Source organism: Wasmannia auropunctata, unplaced genomic scaffold (genome assembly GCF_000956235.1).
Source record: "Wasmannia auropunctata unplaced genomic scaffold, wasmannia.A_1.0 LD335921.1, whole genome shotgun sequence".
Lineage (NCBI taxonomy): Eukaryota > Metazoa > Arthropoda > Insecta > Hymenoptera > Formicidae > Wasmannia > Wasmannia auropunctata.
In genome coordinates, this window is record NW_012026969.1 from 726,970 (window position 1) to 752,406 (window position 25,437).

The window sequence follows — 25,437 nt, forward strand, 5'->3', positions numbered from 1 at the left end:
TCTCTCTCGGCAAGAATAAATTTAATAATGATTTAATTAGCATTCCTACGCTTACAGTTATTCGCTTTCAGTATAACGGCTATCTGCGAATTCAAATGATTTCGGTATCGCCCGAAGGTTAAGAACGGAAGAGGAGAGAGAGCGTAGAGTGCGTGTGCGGATGAAGAATCGTCGGCAGCGGCACGGCGGGGTAAACAGCGCGCGAGCGATACCGCGCGGGCCGCCGGCCGCAACAGAAAACGTGCCGGGCGCGTTTCTGTTACAGCGGGATCGCCGCCCGCGCGTTATCTTGCCGCGAAACATTAATAATAAAAGTTTTCGTTTATTGTCTCGCGAACGGCAAACCGGGCCGTCGCCGCGTTATAGGGGAGGAGGGACCACACAGGCCACTCTGGCGACGCTGGCGCGCACAACTACCGCCGGTTCGCGCCACGTTTTGTCTTCGTCATGAATGCCCCCTTATCTTCGGGCGAGTCCATCATCGCGGGACGGTTTTGTCCCCCGGGCGCTGTGTTCCGCCGTAGGAACCTGTCTGCGGGAATTGTAAGGAGACAGGAAGCGGCAGCGTCTGGACGTCCGTCGGAAAATATTTCGAAACGTCGATCAGAGCCACCGCACGGGGCGGAACGAGGGTCGAGAGTACGGACGGGTATACGGACACGACACGCAGACCGGGAGTTCTGGTTGTTAAACTAATGCGTCGATGCATCCTCTACCTCCCTGTATCTCCTCCCTGCCGAGGGTTTTGTCGCTTACACACCCATTTACCCTCCTAAGTTACGGCCGACGAGTCGCGTCGTATTTTTTCAACCGCGACGCATTTTTTTTTCTAGAGATATTTTCTGCCGTGACAAAAATAAAATTTATCGTCTCTTTTTTTTTCGTCAGAGAACCGTGTCTTCCCTCTCGAGTCGCAAATAGATCTTATCCCTTCCGCCGAGGTATCCTCTAATTAACCGTCACCGATTGGTTCCTCGTCCGTTGTGCGACCGGCCGTGTAGCAGGCAGAGAGACACACTAACGTACCATCGAGCGTGTGCAAATGAGAAACGAGAGATTAGTTACCGTCGGTTTCGCCCGATGTGGAACGGCACCGAGACTGATCACAGGCTACGTTTCTCAGCTGACCGCAGCTTCCCGCCGGTGGCCGTCCGTGCTTACTGCGTCCAGTAAAGGGGGACGCGATGTAAATCAGTCCAGCGCGGCCAGCCGCCTGCACCGGCCGCACATTAAGTTGCCTCGAGGCGCTTCTATCAGGAAGAGGGGGAGGGGAAGGACGGGGATGAGGCCCAAGTGCCACAACTTCCGACCGAAATCGCATGGAAAGTACGCGCGATCCTCCGTCAACCGGTCAACGAGCGGCCGACTGTATAATCCCGAATTAATAGATATCGCATGCATACGCGGAATGCGATCCATTTATTTCGCGATTATTACGCCTAAGAGGGACGGATTCGCCCGCGCCCACCATTGGGGCGAGTATCAGGGCCGAGCGCACGTATGTGGGCAGGAGGAGGCCGATCGATCGTTAAGTTGGCGCCGGCTGCCGGGGACACTTACAAATTAGCCAATCAAGTTCTAATCCCTCTACGATTTACCCCAATCAGCCCGCATCCCGCCGCAAATACTTTAATCCGTCCATTAATCCTGCAAGATAAAAGTTTCCGGAGTAGTTACGGCCCCCTTTGTCGTCGCCACGGTCAGAGCCGTATCGGTTCGAGAGAATCGGATCGAATGGCGAACGGCAGCGATAGTTCTCGATCCCTATTATTAGCGAAATAGGCGCGTCGTGAGCAATGATTATCAAATACGTACTTTGATTTCAAGCGCTAAGAAAGAGTGTTGAAATATTTTTTTCATCTACATACATATAGCAAGGAAAAAAGAAATTTGAACACTTTCTTTAATCTTATTCGAAAATCGATTGTCGAAAAATGACAATCATTCAAAGTTTATTGCGTTTACGAGACTTTTTAAATTTTCCACGTAAATTTCCTAAATATTTTATTTTAATAACGAAATCTCGAATTACAAAATAAAATTGAAATAAAGAATCTTTTTTTAAAACTAGAGAGAACATTTCTTTTCTCCTAGACTATGCATGCCTCGGCGCTGCGCGACGTGGTTTTCTATCGCGGACGTTTCCGCATCGCGTCGGGGCGTCGGTATCTCTTCTGGGGGGTGGTCATCCAGTTTATTTACGCGTCCGCTTTGCGGATCGAAAAATCCAAAAAGGAGTAAAGCGGCCTCCGTGGGAAGCCGGATGGGAGCCGGAGAGCGGAGGTGCGAGCGTCGCTGGAATTTATACTCCGCGTCGTCGTGACCGTCCCCGGGCAATTTTTTTTCAACCTCAACCTCGAGCAAAACCCCCCGCGCGGTCCACCGTTGTCCCCTGCCTACCCCTGCCGACCCGCTCGTCCCGTCTCGCTCGCGCTACCAACGGCTATATACAGAACGCTGGACAAACAACAATAAATACATTTTCCCAGGCCGGGTGGCAAACCCGGTGAGGGGTGGAACTTCCATGCGAGCACGTACGGGCATAGCTTAGCGTAATCTGACTGCACACCACCCCATTTCAGCCACCGACCCTCCGCCGCCAGGACGCACGCAACCTCCCCCGCCTCCCCCTCTCCCCCGTCCCCTTCGTCCCCTAATCCCCCTTTTCGCCCACCGTCCTCGGCCGTACCGCTGTCAGGAGACTGCAAGCTCCCATGCCGTAGAGACAGAAACCCGGCGAGAGGGTGGGAGGAAGAGAGTTGGGGACAGGGAAAAAAAAAAGATAAATACAAGAGCCGACAACGCAGCGGGGAGTTAGGTGGCATCACCACCTGACGAAAGAATTCCGCGACCTGACCAGAATTTCATTAGCCGTGGTCTGGCGAGAGAGAGAGAGAGAGAAAGAAAGAGAGAGCGCGGAACGCGGCGAAACAGAATGGTCGAGGGGGGCAAAGGCGGAAAATGGGGGGAGAGAATGGAGACGCGTCGGGCGCGTTTATCGGTGCGAAAGAGCTTGTTAAACGGCCCGTTTCACGGTACTGCCTTTTCTTCTCTCGGGAGGGGGCGGGGGGGTGTCGGGGAGATTCGAGCGGGAGAACGCGGAGATTTCGCGCGCGATGACGGCTTAAGGGAAGCGCGTCGTTACGGCTAAGAACGAAAACAATTTTCGTTCAAGTGGCATTACATTGTTTCAGACGGTATTCGCCGTTCGTACGTCGTAAAGGAATAAACGCCAAGTATAGGAGTACAATTTAATGTGAATGGCAAACGAAAGATTCGAGAGAATCTTAACGATAAGTCAAGGATAAATGTATCATGTGAATTTTTCAATTCATATTACTCTCAATCTTCATTTTATTGTATCCTATTTTGGTAAAGTATATTAAAAAATTAGAACCATTTCTTATAACAGTTTAATTTTCTTATTTCTTATAATAATTTAAAAAATTAATGTATCTTCAATATGAATGAAATAATGCAATTATTTTACGTCTTATATCATTAGAAAGGAAGAGAAAGTAGTTATTAGTGCAGATACTTGAAAAAAAAGAAGAGAGTCTGAAAACTGCAGAGTATTATCTAAAATCAAATAAATTTCTTATTTCACCATGTAGAAGGTGAGATATTTCGCATTCCACGCGCAATTTCGTTGTATTACGAAGAAAATTTAAACACTATACAAGTCGACTTCCCTCTTCGGAACGGAAGTTTAAGTGCCGCCGCGTTCTCAAGCGTATCCGGAATATCATGGCGGCCCCGGCCGTTCGGAATGCTAATGCGTGATTACGGCGGCCACGGTCGTAATACGCGAACTTTTTGTGCGGCTCACGTGTGACCCGGGGGCGCTTAAAACATCCCTTAAATTACCCCCATTAGCAAGGGTTGAACGCCGGGTAAACGAGGATTTCACTGGCGCTGTTACGCGAGATTTATTCCGTGGGAAATATTCCTTTCGGACGTTAAATTACGTCGTTATACCGTGGGGGGGTGAGCTCTTACTCCTCGCGCGCCCGACGCGAGTCGATCCAAGTATAAACTTAAGCCGATTTCGCAACGTATTGTATACGCGTTATCGCGCACCGTTTTCGCCTACGTATTAAATGTGAAGTAACGAGCCGACGGAGAGGCGGCGGCGACGGCGACGGCGACGGAAGTTATCGCGGCGCAATGAAAGCGACGATTTCGAGTGGGCGACGATATGGGAACCTCCTTCGCTGAAGTAGTTACAGACACACACGTGTGGAAACACTCCTCGGTAATCGTCTGGAAAAATATACGACGGTATAATAGCCCTCCGCGCAAAAACTGAGGCCGATATTATTCGACGGGGACAATGGCAAAGATATACGAAACGATACTCGATAAAGCGATGAAAAGTATTCACGCGATTTTTGTTTATAACGAACGATTTCCTGAGATTTATTCTTATAAATCGATAGCCAATGTTAAATGTACCTAGTTTCCACGATTACTCTATTATTACCTTTTCAATTTATATCACAATAAATCTGTAGACATTATTTGCAAAGCAAAACGTCAATCTAAATCAATGCAATGCCAATTACCACATAAATGGCAATTATATTAAGTATGTAGTTAATTATATTAACTACATACTTAATAATTTCAATCCCGGCGTGACACACTCGTCGCCAGACCGTTTTCCCAGTGGATTTTCTTGCAGAGAAGAATTCTGCCGATGGCATCCCGTTTGTTTCGCGCGTGACTAACGGGCGGTTCGAATCTTATCTCCCTAATTTCTCGGCAGCCGGCCGTTCACCGTCGGCAACGCACACCGTCGGCACCTCGGCACCGAGAGAGACGCTCTCGCGGGCGATTTACGGAATTTAAACAGCCCCCTGGGATAAGGCGGCGGCTTGGCGTTGCGTGGCAGGTCGGATTAGCAGGTTGCCCCCGCATCGGGATAATTCCCCTCATCCCCTGCCCCCCCGTGTTCCCTCCGCCGACCCGGCACGACCGCCCCCGCCGCCTCCGTCAGCCTCCGGGGTAGGTTACGTCCTTCCTGCGGGATAAAACAAAACAGCCAGCGGAGTATATTAATGCTCGGCTTAATGCGGCCCGCCTAATTAATGGACCGGCTCTCCGGACGCCCGCGCGCCCGGCCGCTCGCTCCGTTCTAAAAGTAAGAGATAACGCCGCTGCAGAAGCATTATTAAAGACAAAAGCGCGACCGCGCCGCTCTCGTTGCCCCTGGACGAGTGGAAATTTCGGTAAGCGCTTCCTGACGTAAGGGATTTACCCCCTCCCGCGGAGAGGGAGAAGGACGGAGAAGAAAATAGGGGGAGGACAGATGCGCGGACGATGATGATGTATTTAATTAAGCTATGTCGGGTTATTTGAAATAAAAAAAACCAGACTAATAAGATCCGTAAAAATGTTCCTTTTATGGATTTTTTTTCTAAAAAAACACTGATTTTTCTTTAATGAGAATATGGGAGTGTCTCTCGATGGTATCGCTCTCGTAAATTACGAAAAATTGGCCAAGTGAAAAGACAAAGGATATTGAATTAAGATACCGGAGCGCAGCGCGCGCTGTACTTTCTGTTTCTTCAAGAGATCCTGGGGGTGGCACGCTGGGAGTGTCAGAGATGCTGCTGGGGCGGAGCCTTGAGAGAGTTGCATCGAGACTGCTCGGCTGCGTCGATAAGCAGATCGCCCCCGCCCAGCTGTTACGTACTCTTGATTTTACAAACGAGTTTCTTAGACGATATTTTTATAGAGAAGACTTTTTACTGAGACTCGCGTCTAATTTACATTATCCTGAATTGCCCTTCATTTAAGGGATCCTGATCTCGCGAGATAAATCGTCCAGAAGACGCTAATCCGAAATGAATAGTCAAAGCTATGGTTTTTGAATTACGTCCTCCTTATCCTACGTATCCTCTCGGATCGGCTTGAGGGGGCATCAGGCAATCCCCATGGCGCTTCCGTGATGATAATGACCACCGAGAGCGGTAGCGGCGGGCAACGGCTTGGTCAAGGAGGATACGTACATCGAGACTCGTCGACAGGTTAGCGGTTCTCGAACGTGTAGCGGCTAATCGAATTATCGATGCTTTGAGGATCAGCGTCCGTGGATGATTCGATCACGTGGCTGATGAACAGTTCCGGCGGTCAGCGATGCGAGCCCGCTTTCGAAGGGTAACCTCCTCTCTCTCTGTCTCTCTCTCTCTCTCTCTCTCTCTCTCTCTCTCTCTCTCTATCGTTATGGACCCTCCCTCGGTAACGTTTGAGTGAGCTGTTTCCGCCGTGCTCCGCTGGCTTCTCGACGACAATAAACCTCGGCCCGTGTAATTAGTCGCAAAAACGTCGGCGGTGCCGACGACTGAAAAATCGACGAATTGACCGGCGAATTTCCGGCGCAGGAGAGAGTTTTCCTTCGTTTCGTCACGTTCGCGATTCCGCTTCCTGTAAAGTGCACCGCGCGATTCCGCGATTTCAGAAGAGAAACAGTTAAATCGCGACTAAAGTTAACCCTCTCGGTTATACGAAATCGGCTGAAAGAACGGCTGGGAAGGACGGGTTCCTGTTCTTTTCGAGCCCGAGGGGCAAAACCACGCCCGCCGCACCGATGAAAATCGCGGTTAAATACAAAGTGGAAATTGAGCCGCCGACCTGGCTTGGCGGTCGAAGGTTTTCGAGGTCGTCGGCGGAATCCAGGTCGGCGTCCGCAGGAATTTCTGCGGTGAAATTCCAGTGCACGTAACTCCAAATATTTCTGTAGTATATCGTAGTTCGTACGAGGCGGGAGGGGGTTTTCGAGTTTCAAAGGAAACACTCTCGCCACTTCCGTTCCGCGAAACAGCGACGCGACGTTTCGCCGTTCGAGAGTCTGACGCGCGAGACGACCGAGCGGACACACACAGCCGCCGCCGGAAATTCTGTTGATAATTTCGAGATAGAAATGCGAAGCTAAGGTACGCGTGTACAAAACTCATCGCGAGTGCTACCAAAAAAAAAAGAAAAAGAAGGAAAGAAACCCTAAACTGTTTTCAATCTGATCTAATTACATACATTGGCGGGGGGTCCGCCAAAAGAGCAACATAAATTTAACATATATCGCGCCAATCGATATCGCCTAGCGATTATTATGTGGGAAAGTTTATATGCGGGCGGATTTAATAGTTTGCATAATTTACCCCGCTAGTTAGTTATTCCATTAATCATTACCCCGGGTAGGTGTGTGCACGCCCGCGAATAACAATCGTACTATTATTTATAACGTATTCAATTTATCGGTAACCCGCGGGCGGAGGTAAAGCGTGTAATCGATTCAACTCGATTAATTAACTCGCCCCCGCGTATGCGATTGTAACCGAGGTGCCTCGGTGTGCACGGAGGCGTCTCTCGTTACGTGGACGAAAACTTCCCGCCGCCGCTGCGTTGTGTCGCGCAAAAAAACGCGCGTATACACGTACACGCACACACACGCGCGAGCGTACACATGCACATATACACGCACACACGGGGCAACGCATTCTGTATAGGTATGTGTATGCGGGTCCCGTCCGCTTATCCGCGACACAAAGGCGTTTAATTAGAAGCGCATCGGAAAACGGGGCCATCATCCGGCATCTGGTTTTTGTCCCCGGCAATTTTTCGCGTTCCGCCAAGGCGATACGGATTTTTCCATCCCCGTCGCCGTTAATAATTAACGGATCAAAGGCATCGTATTAATATTTGCCCCGAAGTCCCCGACCGCAAGGAAGATATTAACCCGCGTAATATTGTGTCCATGCTAAGGGCGCAGGGGGAGGAGGGAAGGACATATTGAAACCGCACAAACTTCGCTCATAGCATCCGCGGGTATGAGCTCGTAAATATACCGGGTGGCTGAGATCGAACTTGGCGTAGTACCCGGTGGACATCGCCCGGGGGAAAAAGGCCGACCCCGTCGATATGCGCCGACGTTAACCGCATTAGGCCCGAGACGAGTTCAACAACCTCTGTTTATGTAACGTCGTCTGTACGTTCACAGTTAAAGAAATCGCATTTTCCAGGAAGCGTTCTTGCTGAAATAAATAACGGAAAATTAGTACGTTTCCCCATCGATTCACGACGGAAGGGTTATTACGCTGTTCTTTTTCCGTACGGTCCGTTCGCGTGCGAGGGTTATGCTATTCTTAAACGCTTAAAGGAGCATCGTGGCTCTTCAGAGGGATACCTAATGTTTATCCAGAGCACGGACAGCGGTCGGCTGCGCTACCCCGGAGTCGTTGGGTTGTCCTCGGCGAGCCGGTGGCGCTTAAACGCGCAGTAAGCGGTAGTGAACAGAGAGGTGTGTGCGGGAGGGTCAAACTAATTCGATTCTAAACTCTGACCACATCGCGAGAAAGAGACGCGTAGGAGACCGGGAGACGCTCCGATGCGGGAGGGATCCGCGGCGGAGGGATGAGAAAGGCTACACGCCCGAACGGGCCGAACGGGGTGGACACAGATGGCACTAACCGCGCCGTTAAATTCTCAAGCCGTAACTCTAATTACTCATAGACAAGCCGGCATTCTAGTGCCAGATGCCGGTGAAACTTGTTAAAAGCACGCGAACGCGATTACTCATTCGTTTCCTGAACGCCGGGCGACTGCAGCCGAAAGTCGATCCACGACGGCTTTCCGCGATCGCTGCGGCTTCCGAATCGAGATAATAATGTAAAAAAAAAAACAGCTTTTGTAATAGATAAGTGATATTGACGATTAACTTTTACCATCAAAGCACGCAAAACCGATGTATGATATATACAAATATATATATAAATATATCAAAATCTCTGATGAGATTTCGCACATTCATCAATATGTTTTCTGAATAAAATTTAAATGTCTTCAGCGTAAATTTTACGAGACGCGAACGTTCGACGCGTGGTTTCTACGATGAAGCGATTAAGCCGACATTTCTGTATCATGTTGCAGGCGATAAAATGACTATGGATGGGAGCAAGAGCGAACCGGGCAAGAACGGGGCCACTCAACAGGAATGCGCGGGTTGCGGAAAGGCGATTACGGAGAGGTAAGTGTTCCGCTTCGTTTGCGTGACGTAACGCTACGTGTGTGCTTTCACATTCTATTCCCCCTGAAAGAACGCTATAGCCGTAGGGACGGTTCGCACAACGGTCGATCTTAATGTCAGTCCAACCCCGGAAGTCGTCAGACGAACTGGGTTAAATGCATTTTTCTTAACGAGAGTTGAACCGCGGTAAGTCCGCGATTTTGTCTAAAATTTGCAATTTGTTATCTGAGCGAAATAAAAATGAGCAATTACAATTAAACTGGAGAACGCACGCTCAGCGCAGTTGCAGAAAACTGCAATTTCTAAAGTTCATGTAACTACAATTTTTGTATTAATTCATAATTTTAGTATGTTATTATTGCGTTAATGTGAGATCAATCATAATTGAAACACATTAAAAAAATATCCGGAGAGAAGAGAAAAATCTAAATCTTATGAATCTAATCTTAATAAATTTAAAGACACATATTCTATAAGTTAATAATCACGCTTGTATTTTCTTGTATTAGACGCTATCAGATAATAACTTTTCTTAAACAGATATCTTCTGAAAGCATTGGACATGTACTGGCACGAAGACTGCTTGAAATGCGGATGTTGCGACTGCAGGCTTGGCGAGGTCGGCTCGACGCTCTACACCAAGGCCAATCTCATCCTCTGCAAAAGAGACTATCTACGGTAAATATAACGAACAAATAATTTAATCGGTGCGACCGATTTCTCGCTGAGAAATCTTTTCGGCAAGATTTTCGCGTATTCGACACGATGTGCCATCCTGTGTTCGACGAGTGAGGTAAACAGACAGGCAGATTGACAAAGCGATTGACGAAAGACGCTATTGCGGAAGGGAGAGGAAATCGAGGCGGGCGCGGCAGGCGGAACAACAAATCGAATTTTACAGATGAATTTCCCTTATTGAATACACCCACGTCCCATATAAACACGAGCGAGAGCAAATAAACCGTGTTGAGATTACGGAGTCCCGAGGGAATGCGCGCAGGTGGCGCGTCCGCACACGAGGAACACGCACCGTCGAAACATTGTGGCCTTTATTAATGGCCCAATATTTGAAGACGGCATATTCGCGATGCCCGTAAGCTTATTGGTTTCCATCGCGCCGCACGAGGCGAAACTTTCCGGTCGCTTTCGTCATCGAGCAAACTCGACTTTTCTTGCGTCGCGATCAGACTTCCCAAGTTCCGATGTTTTATGCCTTATGGCGACGAATTTAATCGCAATAATCGTATAAGAATATCGCGAATTTTAATTCCAGATATCAATATAACATAAAAAAAATACAGCCTTAGTCATACGCGTATAAAGCACTCTCAGAAATTAAACTAAATTTTCTACGTCTAACTAAAAACAAATTAAAAACAGTTTTGTTAACAAATAACGTACAACAATTTTAATATTTCGTTAATTCTCCATTAGTTTTAATTATTATCAATACTCTTTTGCAAAAATAAATTGAGGCTTTATACTTTAGCCTTATGCTTATGGCCAAAGCTGAATTATATCGAATATAAATACTTAAACTTGTGTTGTGTAATATGTATATAGAATAGCAATGATAAAGTATCATATCCCTTCCTTTTGGATTTGACAGACTCTTCGGAAATACCGGTCACTGCGCAGCGTGCAGCAAGGTCATCCCAGCTTTCGAGATGGTGATGCGCGCGAGGACCAACGTTTATCACTTGGAGTGCTTCGCTTGTCAACAGTGCAATCACAGGTACGTGAAAAAGTGCTAATAACGACGCGATCAATTTTCCTCCTCGCGAAGAGAATATTTCATTTAAATTTAGAGGGGATTAAAACTGTGTGGGCTTATTAAGGCTTAAAACCGTATTAATCGTGCTCGATAAAATCGACGGAATTCCTGGAGACACTTGGCGCCGATGAAACAACAAAAGTTCCGATTCACGTCGCACCCAAAATGCTCGCTTCCGCGAGGCTCCCTGCGGCGAGGCGCGGCGCGGCGGCGCTATTATTTTATTAACAATAATGAAAGCCGGTAATTAAACATTCACACCCGGCGGCGCCGACGTCGGCGGGCGACGGCAAAGTCGCTTGCTCGAGTATTCCTCGTGGCAGCTCATCCGTATAACAATTTAATTCGAGCCACCCCAGCCGCGCGCGCGCCCGGGGGTTTGCCTAACTTCTGCAGCACTTCGCAACACTTCGCTTACTTATTCACAACAACCGAGTTAAGCCGAGGCTCTCGTTCGAAAGCCGGGACGCGCTCGAGCCGAGACGCCTCGGCGGATCTGCCGAATGGAGATAATCGTTGCGCGAAGGCTGGCGAAGGCTCGAGAGCCCGCAAGGTCGCGCTTTTACGAGACGCCACGAAGAGGATAGCCTCTTCATCTCTTCGCACAAGACAACGAGCAGTGTACTTCCCGTCACGTCTCTTTCAAATTCTTTTCGTAGAACTTCATAAACGTAGAATTCTGTCAAAGAGTCACAATTATCGGGGCTGTTCGAGTGAAAGCATTGGGAAAGCTTTGTAAAATAAATACACGAATATCTAATATCACACGCGTCTACGAATAAATTGACTGTTTTTAGTAAAATTATAGCCGTCGCAGTTTTCGCGACTACGCGTCCCTCGTTCTACATTACGGTCGGTATAAACGTTGGTTCGCTCCCCTAACTCAAGACCTCGAGACTTTCGGGGAGGATCAATGCCATAGAGAGAGAAGAATCCTCTCGACGTTTCCTCTCTTGACGAGCATAATTGACGCGGATGCGGAGGCATTCGGAGACATTCACGAGGAGAGGGAAGAAAGACGTGAGAGAGCGAGAGAGAAACGGGGAGGGGGGTTAGGAAAGTCAGAGTTGCGAACTATGCGAGCGACGTGTGGGTGCCTCGAGGTGCACGTCAGATGCAAATCATGCCGACTAATTTCTCGGAAAACTCACGGATCCGGGAGGGAGGGTGAGCCAGACCGAATATTCGCGGCGAGAGATACGTCCGAGCATAATAGCGCCGGCGATAAAGCCGAATGGCCGAATTAATTATACCTCCGTGTCTTTGGTTGTCCAAAACAGTTGAACCATTCGGCGCTAACAACCCTTTGGCTCGGCTAGTTACCAAAAGCGTCCGTTTTACGTATGTGTTGATTAACTCTGGGGGCGGGAGAGCCAGAATAATCTTTTTAGATGTCGACATATTAATATTTTATTTATTCAAATTAAATTCATAAAATGCTCGTATATATAACCAAGAGGAATAAAACGCGTAAAGTTTCCGTTTTTATGTATATTTTTTTAAAAGGACACAATGCAATTATTTAATTTAATGACGGCGAGCTGGCTTTCCAAACGCCGAAATGATTAAACTCCATTTAAAAACGATTATAATTGCACTCCCGCGCGTTCTCTTTTTCTCTCTTTTTAAATATATTGTATCCCTTAATAGCCATTTCATTATCTTAGTTAAATCAACTCAATTGTTCACGCTTATACCATTTCTCTTCTTTTTTTTATAATATACGGATATATAGATATTTTATAATATATAGATGTATTCATTGTACTTTTTTGTTTTTGTGTTTCGTTTTTCTCTCTCAGACTTGTACATACTATATGTACACAAAAAGGCTTTTAGATTTAACATTATTGTTTCACTCGATTCTATTTTACTTTATCTATCTTTCAGTATAGATATTTTATAAATTTGTTTTTATGCATAGCACACTTTAAGAATTTTGTAGGTCGATTAAATGCCGCATCGACATCAAGTAAGTTATGTCAGGTTGATAAAAGGATAGCAAACGGGACGGGATCGCTTCTTTATGCCACTTCACGAGGTCGATGGCATTTTGGCATTTAATGTCACTCCCCGACATTTGCCCGACCTTTCATGCGCCCTACGGCTGTCTAGTCTGAATTGATTCGGGCCACGAGACCGAAACATCGAAAGCGCGCACGTCGGAGCGCTGCCTGGAAGGAACGCGCAAGTCTCGTATACACTTGTATCACCGTGGATTAATAGACCCATTGACAGAATACACAATGAGAAGTATAAAAAGTATATTGAACTATAAAAACTAATGACGATTTCCACAAACGTCAGAAAAGGATAGCTTTTTTTATTACAAGTTGAAAGCCACTGGCCTCTCGATCCAGAAACCGGATGTCCTTACCGAACGCGGAAACAGACTCGTCGTCCGGGGGAGTGGCAGTCGTGAAGTAGCGAATAGTCGCCGGGGTTAAATTTAACGGCTCTCGTCGCGGAGTTGCTCGTCGTCGACCGCCGTGACTATCGAGCGAGGCCGATTACACGTTAAAGATACGCCGTCGGCGGAAAGTATACTTTCTTTCGCCGGTCGATGGTAACGCGCACCCTTAAGGCAAACCCATTGGTCAGGGGTCGAAGAGGTTGACCGTACGCAAAGGCGGAAACGGATGTGGCCGTTGGGTCACGCGATCACCGCGAGCCGAGCATAAAACACCTGAGTTGTTTAATCATACGCTCCCGGGGAGAGTCGTGCCTCGAGAAACTCAAGGCGAAGGGTGAGAGACCGTCATCCCTCCCCCTCCCCTCCCCCGATTTCTTTCTCTCTTTTTCCTTCGTCCTCCGCGAACCTGCCGAGAGTTTGTATCGCGATACGGAAGTGCGGATTAGTCATTGACGAGAGCGAACGTGCAAACGCGACGATAATGAGGGCCTTCGGATTGGACGAATCGTTCGTGATAGCCGCGAGTTCAAGTATGAAAATTTAATCCACCGACCTGACGGGCACGACGTAGCGTTGAGTTCCCGTTTAAAATATCCATCCGCGATAAACTTGTACGATAATTCTATGATAATTATGTGAAAAATTTCAATTTATATGCTAATTTTCTTGATATCATCCGTCTTACAGGCGACTCTGTGTTTCAATTTATTTGTTATTAAATGAAAAAAAAAAAAATTCTCGGAAGGTAAACGGCACTTGGAAAACTGTCGCGACGCTTGTATTCGCGTTTATCACGATACCACGCGAAACTAGTTACGGCCTTAAGAGGATTAAGTGGGAATATTCAAATTTCTACATCGCGCATTCATCGCCCGCACGACGGGATGTAAATTCGTAAGTAGCCTGTGTGACGCACGGAAAACTTAAGGTAGCCCGAGCGCGGTTCTCAAATATTTTTCCGCGGTACGTGACACGGAGTTATTCTTGCTTAATGTAATCACGCTTCATCTGCGACGATATCATTACCGATGGTGTTTTCTCAAGCAATAATAGAAGAGACCGCGCGAGCAAAGCAGAGCGCGAATCGAAACCGCGCTTAATGAAATTATAAAAGCCCATCATATAAACGGGCATTAACGGCACGGACTCTTCCGCCTGTTTTTCCAGCGTGATTCTCGGCTAATATCTCACGGCGATATCGAAACGCGCGTAGATAAAAAAAAATATCAAATTTATACCGTCCCATCGATGGTGGCGTGGTATCTCTCTCGCGCGCGCGTGCACGCGCTGTTTAAAGCCGATGACGCACTTTGTACGTGGCGCCGTGCTTTCGAGATTTATCGCGGCTGCGTTTCGACCGCCAATTCGTCGCTCGCGCGTTTTGCGATTTAATTCGAAGTGTCGCGCTTGTGTCGACCCGGGAGATGAGCCCGAGAGGCGAGATACGCGAAACGGATGAAGAAAATTATATCCGTACCGTCGGCGTTTGCACGCTCGGATGAAAATAAGCCCGTAATTTGTGCATATTTCGCGGTAAAACTTTCGAGCGGCGAAAATCGGCTTTGGCAGTGCGCGATTGTCATCAACATAATACAGTTAATGCATCGCAATAATTAATTAATAACCAACGCGGGAGAGATACGCTGCACATACACACATACGCGTGCGCGCGTCATGTTATTAGCTTGTCAAATAATTGTATCAATAATCACGCATTGATAATTATTGTATAATGAAAAAGCGAATGCGCTCGTAAATCACGGTGAGCCGCGCGTCGAGGCCTCGCAACATTTTCTGAAAAGTTTCGAGAGAGAAAAAGAGAAAGAGAGAAAGAGAGAGAGAATGGTCGGGTAGATTTTAATTAAATTCTACGATCTCTCTCCTCGCGCGCACTTTGAAACGACCGCGCGCGCGGCGGTATAGTAAGACGCGACCGGCTTAAGCTCTCTTCCTCGACTTACGATCTCCTCTACCCGAGGAGAAGCTTTCCGTGAGTCTCGCCTTTGTCTAACGAAAGCACGGCGGGGCATTGTCGGACCCGACTGCTCGTCCTTTCCCGCCCTCCCTCCCTCCCCCCCTTCTTCGGCGGGAGCGCAGCATTGTTCGTGCTTATATTGTATTTTGGCATTACGAGTTAGCCGGTTTAATTGTTATTGTTCCGCGGAGCTTATCGAACACGGTGCCCTGTTGCATTCCCACGCGCGCGCGGAATCATCGCCCCGGCATCGCAATTACTCCTAAATCACTAAACTCTCCCCCTTACCTGCGAGCGAGCAGTTACACGTAACTTACGACATTGACACCGTTTATCGACTTTCCGATAGCGGCGCCCGCGTTGTAAGCGTCGCAAAACCACGCCCGGCCGTACATCATCGTCTACACACGTCGAACAACCAGCGACGATATTTAATAATAACACGCGCTACAAATCACAAAACACTGATACAAGATAGCCGATATTATTCTTTGATATAGTCTTTGGCTTTATTTAAATTCAACTTACACCTAAAAAATAGCAGTGCATCTCTAGCTTTCGAGAAATTAGTGACGTAAAGTTATAGTACTTCCACAATACTTTTTAGGATAAAAAATAGATAAAATCTTTTTTTTTTTTTAATTAATTTCAAGCGGTCTTTGCTTCAATAGAATATTTCCATTTAAGGTTCGATATTACACAATTATAAAATATTTGTGTAATATTGAAAAAAAATTGCGACTAAATGACAACTATCTAGAAATTTTTATTAAAATTAATTCCACTCAAAATTAATCATAATAAATTTACCATTAAAAAATTAAACGACATGGAAGTGAAAGATAAATGGAAATGGAACATCACCTGCGTGCTGCAGAATTTATTTTATTAGCGCCTAATAATAATAGCCGAAATTGAAAAAATATCCGCGTATCAATGTTCAAAGAGGATTCGTCGGCATTAAAAATCGCGCGGATTATATCGTCGCGACGGATATTACGTTATCGCTCTAACCACAGTTGCTATACTCGTCTCTCGTCGAACTTGTATCTCAGCACGGCCGTGCCATTATCCGAGAGCTAACCCGCGCGAGATCCTCGGAATAAGGACAATGCAAAGTTAATTTCGCTTTACGATTCTCGTGAATACGAGGGTGAAAGAGACGAGGGAGGGTGAGAAAGAGGGCGAACGCTCTCGCGGTCGCGGGTAAAGTAAGCGGTATATAGGTGGTGCGTCGTGTGCGATAGGACGAGGTGACGGCGCCAAGGCGATGGTGATGGTGGTGGTGGTGGTTGTCGGTGGTGCCGGTCGAGAAAGGGTTGAGGAGAGAGAGAAAGCGGCCATTTTGTTTCCGGTGTCCCGGGAGCACTTCCGGTCACCGTCACGCAGTCCCCGCGCCACGGAGTGCCCCCGGAGCTCCTGAGAGATCTCCTTCCGCGATTATATTCAAATTAAATGCGCCGGTCCGACCGGTAATATACTGCCGCCAATTTAGCTACAACCCCCCCGGGGGATGGTGCGCGCCTTACCTCCCTCTCCGTTTTCGCCAGCCGTTTCGCGCGCATCGGTGGCGCAAGAACCATGCGAATTGTCTCGTTTTGCTAGGGGCGCGTGCCGCCGCCACGGTGTGTTGATGATTTTCGACCTGCGGTTTCGACCTGCCGGGATCCTCGATAAAGAGCGGCCCCATCGTGATTCGCGCGCGAGCATAGCGATTCGGCGGTGAACCAATCGACGCGGCATCGCTCTAGTGGGAGGATCGTTTCCGGAATTTCGCGATAGACAAACAACCGAATAGATAGAAATGTATAGAAATGTGGAGAAAAATTTATTACCGGCCTAACAAACAGGAGATACGTTCTTATCGGCTATTTTGCATTACGAAATCGGTGCACATGGCGGGTTTTTTTTACTCGCGGATTAACATTTTATAGGGAAATCCATTGTATGCGTTCACGTCGCGCGATCAACGTGTTTCCGTGCTACGTTATAAAAGGAAGAACAAATCGCAGACGGGTTAAACTCTAACGATAAACGACAAAGGCAGATCGGCAAGCCAGGTAGGAAGAGGGGGAGGGAATAACAAAACCGTAATCGTTCGCGGCGCGAGATCGACAATAAATTCCCCCGGGTGGCGCGACAAGGAATTCGCTTCCGGTTTTGGTTGCGTCGCGCCGCCGCGCGCAACGTATCGCGTTCAAGCGCGGCTGCATCCGAACAGTGGGGTTTCGGTTGCACCATTTTCAATGGTGATAATCCGACGTGCCGAGAGGGCCTCGTTGCGCGCGCGAGTCGAACCCTGCTTTGTCACCGGATAACCTAGACTCGCATTCCCGGCTCCGATGGCGATAGACCTGCCACTTCCCGTCCCTCCTGCCCGGCTTCCCCCTTGATACCCCTGATGACTGCCCCCGGCATCGGTCGTGTTCCCTCCCGCCCCGATGGGTCCCCCCAGCCGCCGCGTCCGATATACCAGTCCGCGACAAACGCGCGCAACACTCTCCTCTTCCCCACCCCCAGAGCCCTCGAAAGAGACAAAGACGGAGAGCGAGCGTCATCGACGGGTGTGAGCATATTCGTGTGCACTTCAAAACGATACATACACGGCGGCGGACACGAGCGGTAATAGGCGTATCGCCTGCGATTATAAATGAAATGCGCCACGGGAGGGACGGAGGGCGGAATCGAATTACTCGAACAAACGGCGACGAGCCAATTCTCAGGTGTGACGAGCGAGTGGTATTATAAAGAGAGAGAGAGAGAGAGAGAGAGGAAAGGCATCACAGCAGAGAGTGATTAACAAACCGACAGCGATTGCCTATACGTATGAGGCGGTAATTCGTATCTCGGAAGATTCAGTGTCATTCTCGAAACAAACACAGGAAATGAAGAATTAATCAACAATAACGGCGATTCGGTAACTAAAAAAAAAACATATTTTTGCCCAATATGTTTGTGTAAGCAAGCCATTGCCCCTTCTGGTACTACGATTATCGATTCAATCCACGGAATTTCTCGCTTCCAAATTGGGAATCTCTCGCGAAAATTATTGCCGTGGGCAAAATTGAAGATCGCTTGCACTAGAGAAAAGATGCGAGCGGAGTATCACAAGTATTTCATACTCATGCCATAACATTCAACGCGAGGACGTGGTAACGCTTCACGCCGAGTGGAAATCGCAACGCGGTCGAGCAGATCGGTTCACACTCATGTCATGCAACGTTCAACGCGTTACGCGAAGGTGTGGTATCGCTTCGCGTCTCGCGGAAATCGCAACGCGGTTGAGCGGATCGGTTCACACTCAGACATTATTTTCTTCAGGAAAAAAATCTCCGGTAGAAAAGTCAGTTTCGAGACATTTTTTTTTTTTTAGAGAACGTTTTTCGACAAAAGAATTTTTAATAGCGTCGTCAAAATTGGTGATCTTCCGGCAGAAGGCTTGGAAGGTGGCAACCATGGTCACAACGCTTGCGTTGGCAGTTACACGTGTATAATTCGTTTACTCGGTGAACCGTGGCCGAACGGTGGCCGACGGCGGAGACGGAGGGGAATTTGCCGGAGGCGGCATCGCGTTTCGGAGGGGTTTGTAATAGGCGTGCACACACACGCGCGCGCGCGCGCGTACACGTGTGCGTGTGCATTTACGGCGGCGCGCTGCCAATGATTTATGTATACCGCTAATTACCAGCGTGCACTGCACTGTTTTATCCGGCGATCATAGTTTTATTAGGCCAACCTGTGCATTGCGGTATTGTCAGCGCCAAAAGCACCCCCCGACACGCACAACCCCGAACACAGACCCTCTCCCGTACCGGCTGCACCGAAATGCACCCGCGCGCATCCCCGCGTTTGTAACGCGTTCTGCGGGCGCGGGCACTTTCCGGGAGCGAAACCGTTTTACGAGGTGTTTCGCGTGCTCCGCAAATCTGACCGTGTCTCGCCATTAATTTCACGAATCTTTCTTTATTTCTCCCTCAACGAAAATTTACGTGTCACCGTAAAATTCAGCTTAGGATTGAATATAAATTTACTTACAAAAAGACGCATTATGCAGCCTTGGCCATAAGTATATATATAAAGCACTCTCACACGGAAAGAACGATTTTGCTGGAAGATAAAAAAAATCTGAAAATGATTTTTGTTAGAGCACCATCAAAATAATTTTGTCAAAAACTTAAAAATAATAAGTATTGCTGTAGAAAATTTTGATATTCTAGCAATCAGTTTGACTTTCGAACAAAATTATTTTGATGGTGCTCTAACAAAAATTATTTTCATATTTCTTTTTATTTTCCAGCAAAATCGTTCTTTCCGTGCACAAATTGACGTTCTATATAAAACAAAAAATAAATTTTAAAAATTTTATTTAAAAATTTATAATAATTTCAATATTTTATTAGTCCTCCTTTCTCTTTTATTATCACCTTTTCCAAGAAATTACAATAAATTTGAGGATGCTTCTTATGGTCAAAGCTTACGTATTAAAGCGTGTGTCTCACACAGAGTTATATTTTTATCTACAAACTGTAACATTTTGCGTACCTCTCCGAATTTTTCCTATATTCTTAAACAGTATATAAATTATTTTACAATAAAGTGGGACACATACCCATGGATTCGCGAGAGCGACGGTAAACGCGCGCAAAAAGGGGCGGTTGTTATAAATGAGAGACGCGGATAGCTCTTAACGTCGAAATTAATTCATATCCGCCGTCGCCGTCGCTGCCTAGACATAATCCCTGGATTTTTGGAGCGCCCCCCTTCCCCGCGCGCAGAGAGCGATGGCTTTAATCTCCGGTTTAGGGACCTTGCTAGAAAATAGACGCGCCTAAGCCCCATACGGCTTAAACGTAGCTTTAAACTCGTCGTACGCAGTACGATCCGTCACTCTTACGCATGACGCGCGGTATATCGGAGCGCCCAGCTGACTCGCTGCTTCCGGCGTGCAATTTGTTATACGATCAAAGTGTAATCCCGACGACGCCGCAAAATACGAAACGAACGATGGACCCGTAAAAGATTATTTTCGCGCGAAACATAGATAGATATATATGATCTCGTTCGAAAATGATTCCGCCGTTTAGTTTCTACCAAGAACTAAATTCACCCCACTTTTATTCGCACGAGCCATTAGCCGGCGGATTCCATAATTAACGCGAAAACAGCATCGTCAGTGCGCGCGCGAAATGCTCGCGACAGAGTAATTAGCGAGACACGGGATTCCGTTAAACGCGTAGAATTAATCGCGCAAATACGAGATTAGCCGATGTGGGACGCGCGCGCGCGTATGCGTATACAATACATGAATGTACAGTGCGTGTGTGCCGTAATCTCTCTTTCTCAGTTTCTCGCTTTCTCCTCTCTCTCTCTCTCTCTCTCGTTCGCCCGTATTCCTCTCTCTATTTCGCTCGCTATAAAATATATACACATATACGCGAATTGTATATTACATTGCCGATAAAACGATACCAAAATTGCCGCACCGCAGCAAATATCGTTATAGAAACTAACGCGATTCGCCCCCGGGGCCTCTGGCCGCCCCGTGTCTAGATTTACTATAATTATGCTTGAAATGCGATCGTAAACACTTCCATACGACCGGCTTAATTGTGTAACCGAACGCGAGATTTGTAAAAATCCAATTATTACTGCACGGCTGTAAAATGTGTCGTACTAACGATTGCATTTTGAACACGCGCGCGGTGTAGTATCGCAAACACGCAAGATTTTCGCAGACAGATTTTAAATAACAAATAGATACTCATCGCACAGCGATATTTCGCACGAGCGAAATTCAAAATGCATTCGCGCGAATCCGCGTTTACGTTTCACGAAATACAAAAAAAAAACACGCAGATTGCGCCAGGCGACAGACAGGTGCTTATTTATTAGCACGAGCCACGCGGCGTGAGTCCACGACGAAAAATTGTCCTCGCTAGGATTGCGGGGGGGGGAGGGAGGCGGGCATTCGCGACGCGATGTAATCGCGGCAACGACACGCGTGCCCGCGCTCACGATCGTCCCGCATTCGGGATAATCCGCGGCGTGTTTGTGCGCAACGACCGCGTCGTGCCGTGAAAACAATATACGGCGTACACTTTTTCGTTGCGCGCATGGCTCGGCATAAAGCGAGGCCAATTACGAGAAAGCGCGAGCGGCGCAGCGCGGCGCGGCGCGGCGCGACGCGGCTCGGCTCGGCTCGGCCGAAACGCCGGCGGACGCGGTGATTCGAAGATATCCCTTCGCGCAACGAGGTCACGCGACGGGCCGATCCCTCGCGAGAAATCGCGCGATTTGTGTACGATAAGGCGAACGAATCGTCAATCGATCCACCGCGGATCGGTCGTAACGAGCGCGTCGTAAATTAATCCACGCGCCGCACGCTTCCCCTTCTTATGCCAATTCGGTGAGTGAGAAATGCAGGGGGTGCGGTTTACCCTCGCGGCAGTAAACGTTATACTGCGTATCGACGGTACGCGCGATACTAAAAAAAAAAAATTCCATATTTGCGTTTCCCGATGTGTCGCTTGTCAAAGAAAACGATACGGTTCTTCTCTCTCTCTCTCTCTCGAAGAGAGAGATTGACAAATTTGCCATCGATACTGATTTGACATCACGCGTTATCGTTAATGAAATCTGAATTTCTTATTCCACGAGCGTATCTGACACGCCATAATACATGACGTGAAATTAAACGCGTCGACGATATCGCGGTCGGTTTTAATGCACACAAAACTGCATAACGCCGCTGTGGAGCTCTTTCGATAATAGCGTTCAGTGCGTTCGCAAAACGGAACGTCGGCCAATAAATAATAAGGGGGGTACAAGAGATCGGTCCGCGCAGAGCGCGTGACCGTCGATAAAATAATAATTACCGTCGACAATGCGCCCGAACAAATTGCCCGTTAATTTTTGCCGATAAACATTCGTAAGCCCCGTAGAGGCGAAAACCGTATGCACGCGACGCGTAAATAATAGCCAAAATGCGATCACCAAAATCGCTTCCCCAAACCTCCGCGCGCGCGGAAGGGCGCGGTTTGCGTTCGCTGGTGCGTGTCGCTGGTGTGTTATGTGTGTGTGTGTATGCGAGCGTGGGAGGAAGGGGTGGTTAGCCTCCGCATAAATATCAACGCATAATAATTTTGGATGGTTATTAGCGATAATAAAATCCCAATTTATCGAACGACGGGGGCAGCCGCCCCCGCCCCGCCCGCGCGGCCTTTGCGATTTATAATCTACCCACCCAGTGCTTCGTCACGATCGCGCCCGCTGCACCAAAACAATGCGCCGATGTTTATCGGCAATAGGAAGAATTTATTCTCGCCGCGCAATCGGCCGGGCATCGTTTTTTTTTATTCTTTCGCGCTCTTAGAGAGTTTTCGGTCATTTTCTGAATTTTAACACGAATCGTCTCTTAATTTATCACGAAAGTATAACGAAAATCGTAAAAAAATTCTACTAACTGAGATGCGCTCCATATAATTTCGTGATTATCAACGAGTATATTTTCTTGACGTCGACGTAATTAAAAGAATTCTTTGTGGACCGAGCGAGATCCTCTCGCGAACAGTGATGTTTCTCGCGAGTCTGCTTCTGGCAGATCATAGTCAAACTAAGGCCCGTCGCCCCTTCTGACGCATTTGGCTTCTGAGTTACGCAAAGTCTGCCGTAGACACCCTGTATCTACTGGCACGCAACGCGGAGATAGACGCGGCGCGTTATAATGTCACTCGTCACGTCCGATGGCGCGTTTCGCTGAACTGCGTACAGTTTCCCCGCGAGTGTACGGTGAGATTGTACGGTGACGTACGCCTAAAACTCTCCCCAATTACTCGAGATTCGAGCGAGTCGTCTGCAACTCGTCGATTTCGAAACAAATTTGAAGCAGCTGTTACAAATTCCTTTCGTTCATTACTGATCAAAAATCCGCGGCAGCTTTAAAATAAACTACGCTAATAAACGCATCACTCGAGTATAGAATCGCCGCGACGACCTAATCGCGCGCATCTCTGCAATCGATTTCATCTTATCGGGACGGCCGAAAGAACTTTCGAGGAACGGGCTTTAGTGATCGTCTTTTCTTTCTCTTTCTCTCTCTTTCTTTCTCTTTCTCGCGAATAGCTTTCAGCGCGGACGTAAGCTTCGTACATTCTACCACCCGTCCAGTGCATCAATTTCAACTTTACCCGCGCCATCTCGAGCCGCGGCATCCCTCCCGCATTCTTAGTCGACGCATTTTCTTCCACTTAACTTTTCCGGGCGATAAGAGCGCGGCCCATCGTCGTCGACGACAGGGGGAGGGAGCGGAGGGATGGGTTCGCCGGGCCGCCGGGACGCATGCAAAGTAAACTTGTTCTTTAGTTCGTTAGGTCGAACCGAGAACGGGCAGGGAGAGAGAGAGAGACAGGGGTTGCTTTCGCCGCGCCTTACTTACGGCACTCGAAGGTGAAAAGATAACCTACGAGCATTATTCACCGGCGGAGGAGACGAAATGGCGCGCAGGCTACGACCGGATGCTGCCTGAAAGCCGAGAAAAGGAGGGAACGCGAGATCGTTCGCGCACCGTCTTACGCGTTTTCTTATAGTTTTATCGCGAGCACTTGGCATTTCTCGTGCCTTTTTACGCCGTTTTGATACCACTTCGAAGTTTCAAAATTTATTCGCGCGACGTGGGAAGAAAGGAGGAAATTTCAGCGTTGCCTTTTTTACGTTTTGTATCCTCACGTAATTTCGACGCCTTATCCCGTAGTGACAATTTTGCAGTTTCTTCTTCAAAATAATTATACAGTCTTGATCATAAAACACTTCTAAAAATTGATGCAAATTCTATATTTAACGAAAAATAAATTTAAAAACAGTTTTATTTTTATAACAATTTTAGTATTTTGTTAGTTTTCTTTTAGTTTTTATTGCCGCCTTTAAAAAAAATGCAAGAAATTAAGGATGCTTTATATTTATGGTCAAGGTTGTATTAATTTTAAAAATGTCTTTTTTTTCAAGAATTCGCGAATTTGCGACGCGAAGCGAGTCTTGATTTCTACATTTTTGCCCGGGCATCCGTCGTCGTTACGATCTCGTTAAGGAGGCGAGTTTTGCACAGCTCATCGCGGGGGCAAAAGAGGATGCCCAAGGGCCAGTCGATGGCCTTTCCCTTACGGAGGGTGGAGGATGGATTCGAACTCCCAAGGGTGAAATGGCTCATTCCGACGCACTTATCCAGCGCGGGCCGTAGATAACCATAGATTAATGGGGCCTGGAGACTCGCCGAACGATAGAAGGAGAAGAGGTATAAGCGAACGAGAGGGAATAAGAGAATGAGCGATGGAGCGAGAGTGGGGTTTATTTCGGAGAGACGACGACGGAGTCAAGAATGAAAGAGAAGCTAGATCCATAAGAGGGGGCGTTATACCTAAGGCGACCCCGCTGATTTATTGTTTATTGAGAAATATGGCCGTTACCTCGCTCCCGTGGATTAACCTCCTTCTTTCTACCGTTCTTAATGTTCGACGGACTCCGGACATCGGGCCGTAAAGAAAGCTCGTCCGGTTCACACTTCGGATTATCTTTCTACTTAGACTAGCAAAAATTACGGGCGTCCGGAAGCTACACACCTCGTTTACACATCGTGAAAATTATTATTTAAGACTTAAAAACAAACTTTTTATCGGAAAAACGCGCGAGAGTGGCAGGATCGCTCAGCGCGCGCGCGCAGCTTCCGTCCAAGTCGATGGACTTTACTTAATGCAAAGCCAACCGACGGAAAGGATTAGGTTTGACTAAGCCTGGTAGCAAGCCTGTCTTTCGACTTCTCGTTTGCTTACTCTATCGTACTTGTTCTCTCTATCGCCATCCCTCCAGTGGCGTCTCTCTTTCTCTCTCTCTCTCTCTCTCTCTCTCTCTCTCTCTCTCTCTCTCGCTCGCTCTCTCTCCGAGATAGACCCGCGGTAGTTCAAGTTATCAAGTGCGTCCGGTCAGGAGGAGACATCGCCGGAAGTCAAACAAGCTGCCCTATGGAAGATAAGGCTGTCAGGCCGAAGGTAGAGGCCAAAGGATAAGGAAGCTATCAGCTTGTTTAGGCTGAAATTCTGAACGGGGTAAAACTTTGCCGACAAGTTGCGCAACGTCATAATCCGTCGACGTTTGCTCCCAAATAAATCGAGCGAAATTAAGCATGATACGTCCAATATCCTCCATCTAACGCGGTTTTTCTCTCTCTCTCTCTCTCTCTCTCTCTCTCTCTCTCTCTCTCT

General features: G+C 47.6%; 2 protein-coding genes across 3 annotated transcripts in view; one reads left to right on the forward strand and one right to left on the reverse strand.

Annotated features, from left to right (window-relative positions):
- Positions 1-25,437, reverse strand: part of LOC105455134 — a 173,940-nt gene that overhangs the window by 105,816 nt on the left and 42,687 nt on the right. The gene's annotated exons all lie outside the window — the stretch shown is intronic.
- Positions 1-25,437, forward strand: part of LOC105455131 (LIM domain only protein 3-like) — an 85,473-nt gene that overhangs the window by 37,220 nt on the left and 22,816 nt on the right. Inside the window, exons 1-4 of one of the 2 annotated variants that reach the window (XM_011698214.1) lie at positions 6,118-6,162; positions 8,929-9,025; positions 9,566-9,703; positions 10,635-10,760. In XM_011698214.1, coding sequence (XP_011696516.1) covers positions 8,937-9,025; positions 9,566-9,703; positions 10,635-10,760 — 353 coding nt within the window. In that variant the 5' untranslated portion in view covers positions 6,118-6,162; positions 8,929-8,936. Of the gene's footprint in view, positions 1-6,117; positions 6,163-8,928; positions 9,026-9,565; positions 9,704-10,634; positions 10,761-25,437 lie in introns of those variants that run through there. The other variant, XM_011698212.1, reaches the window with a different exon arrangement.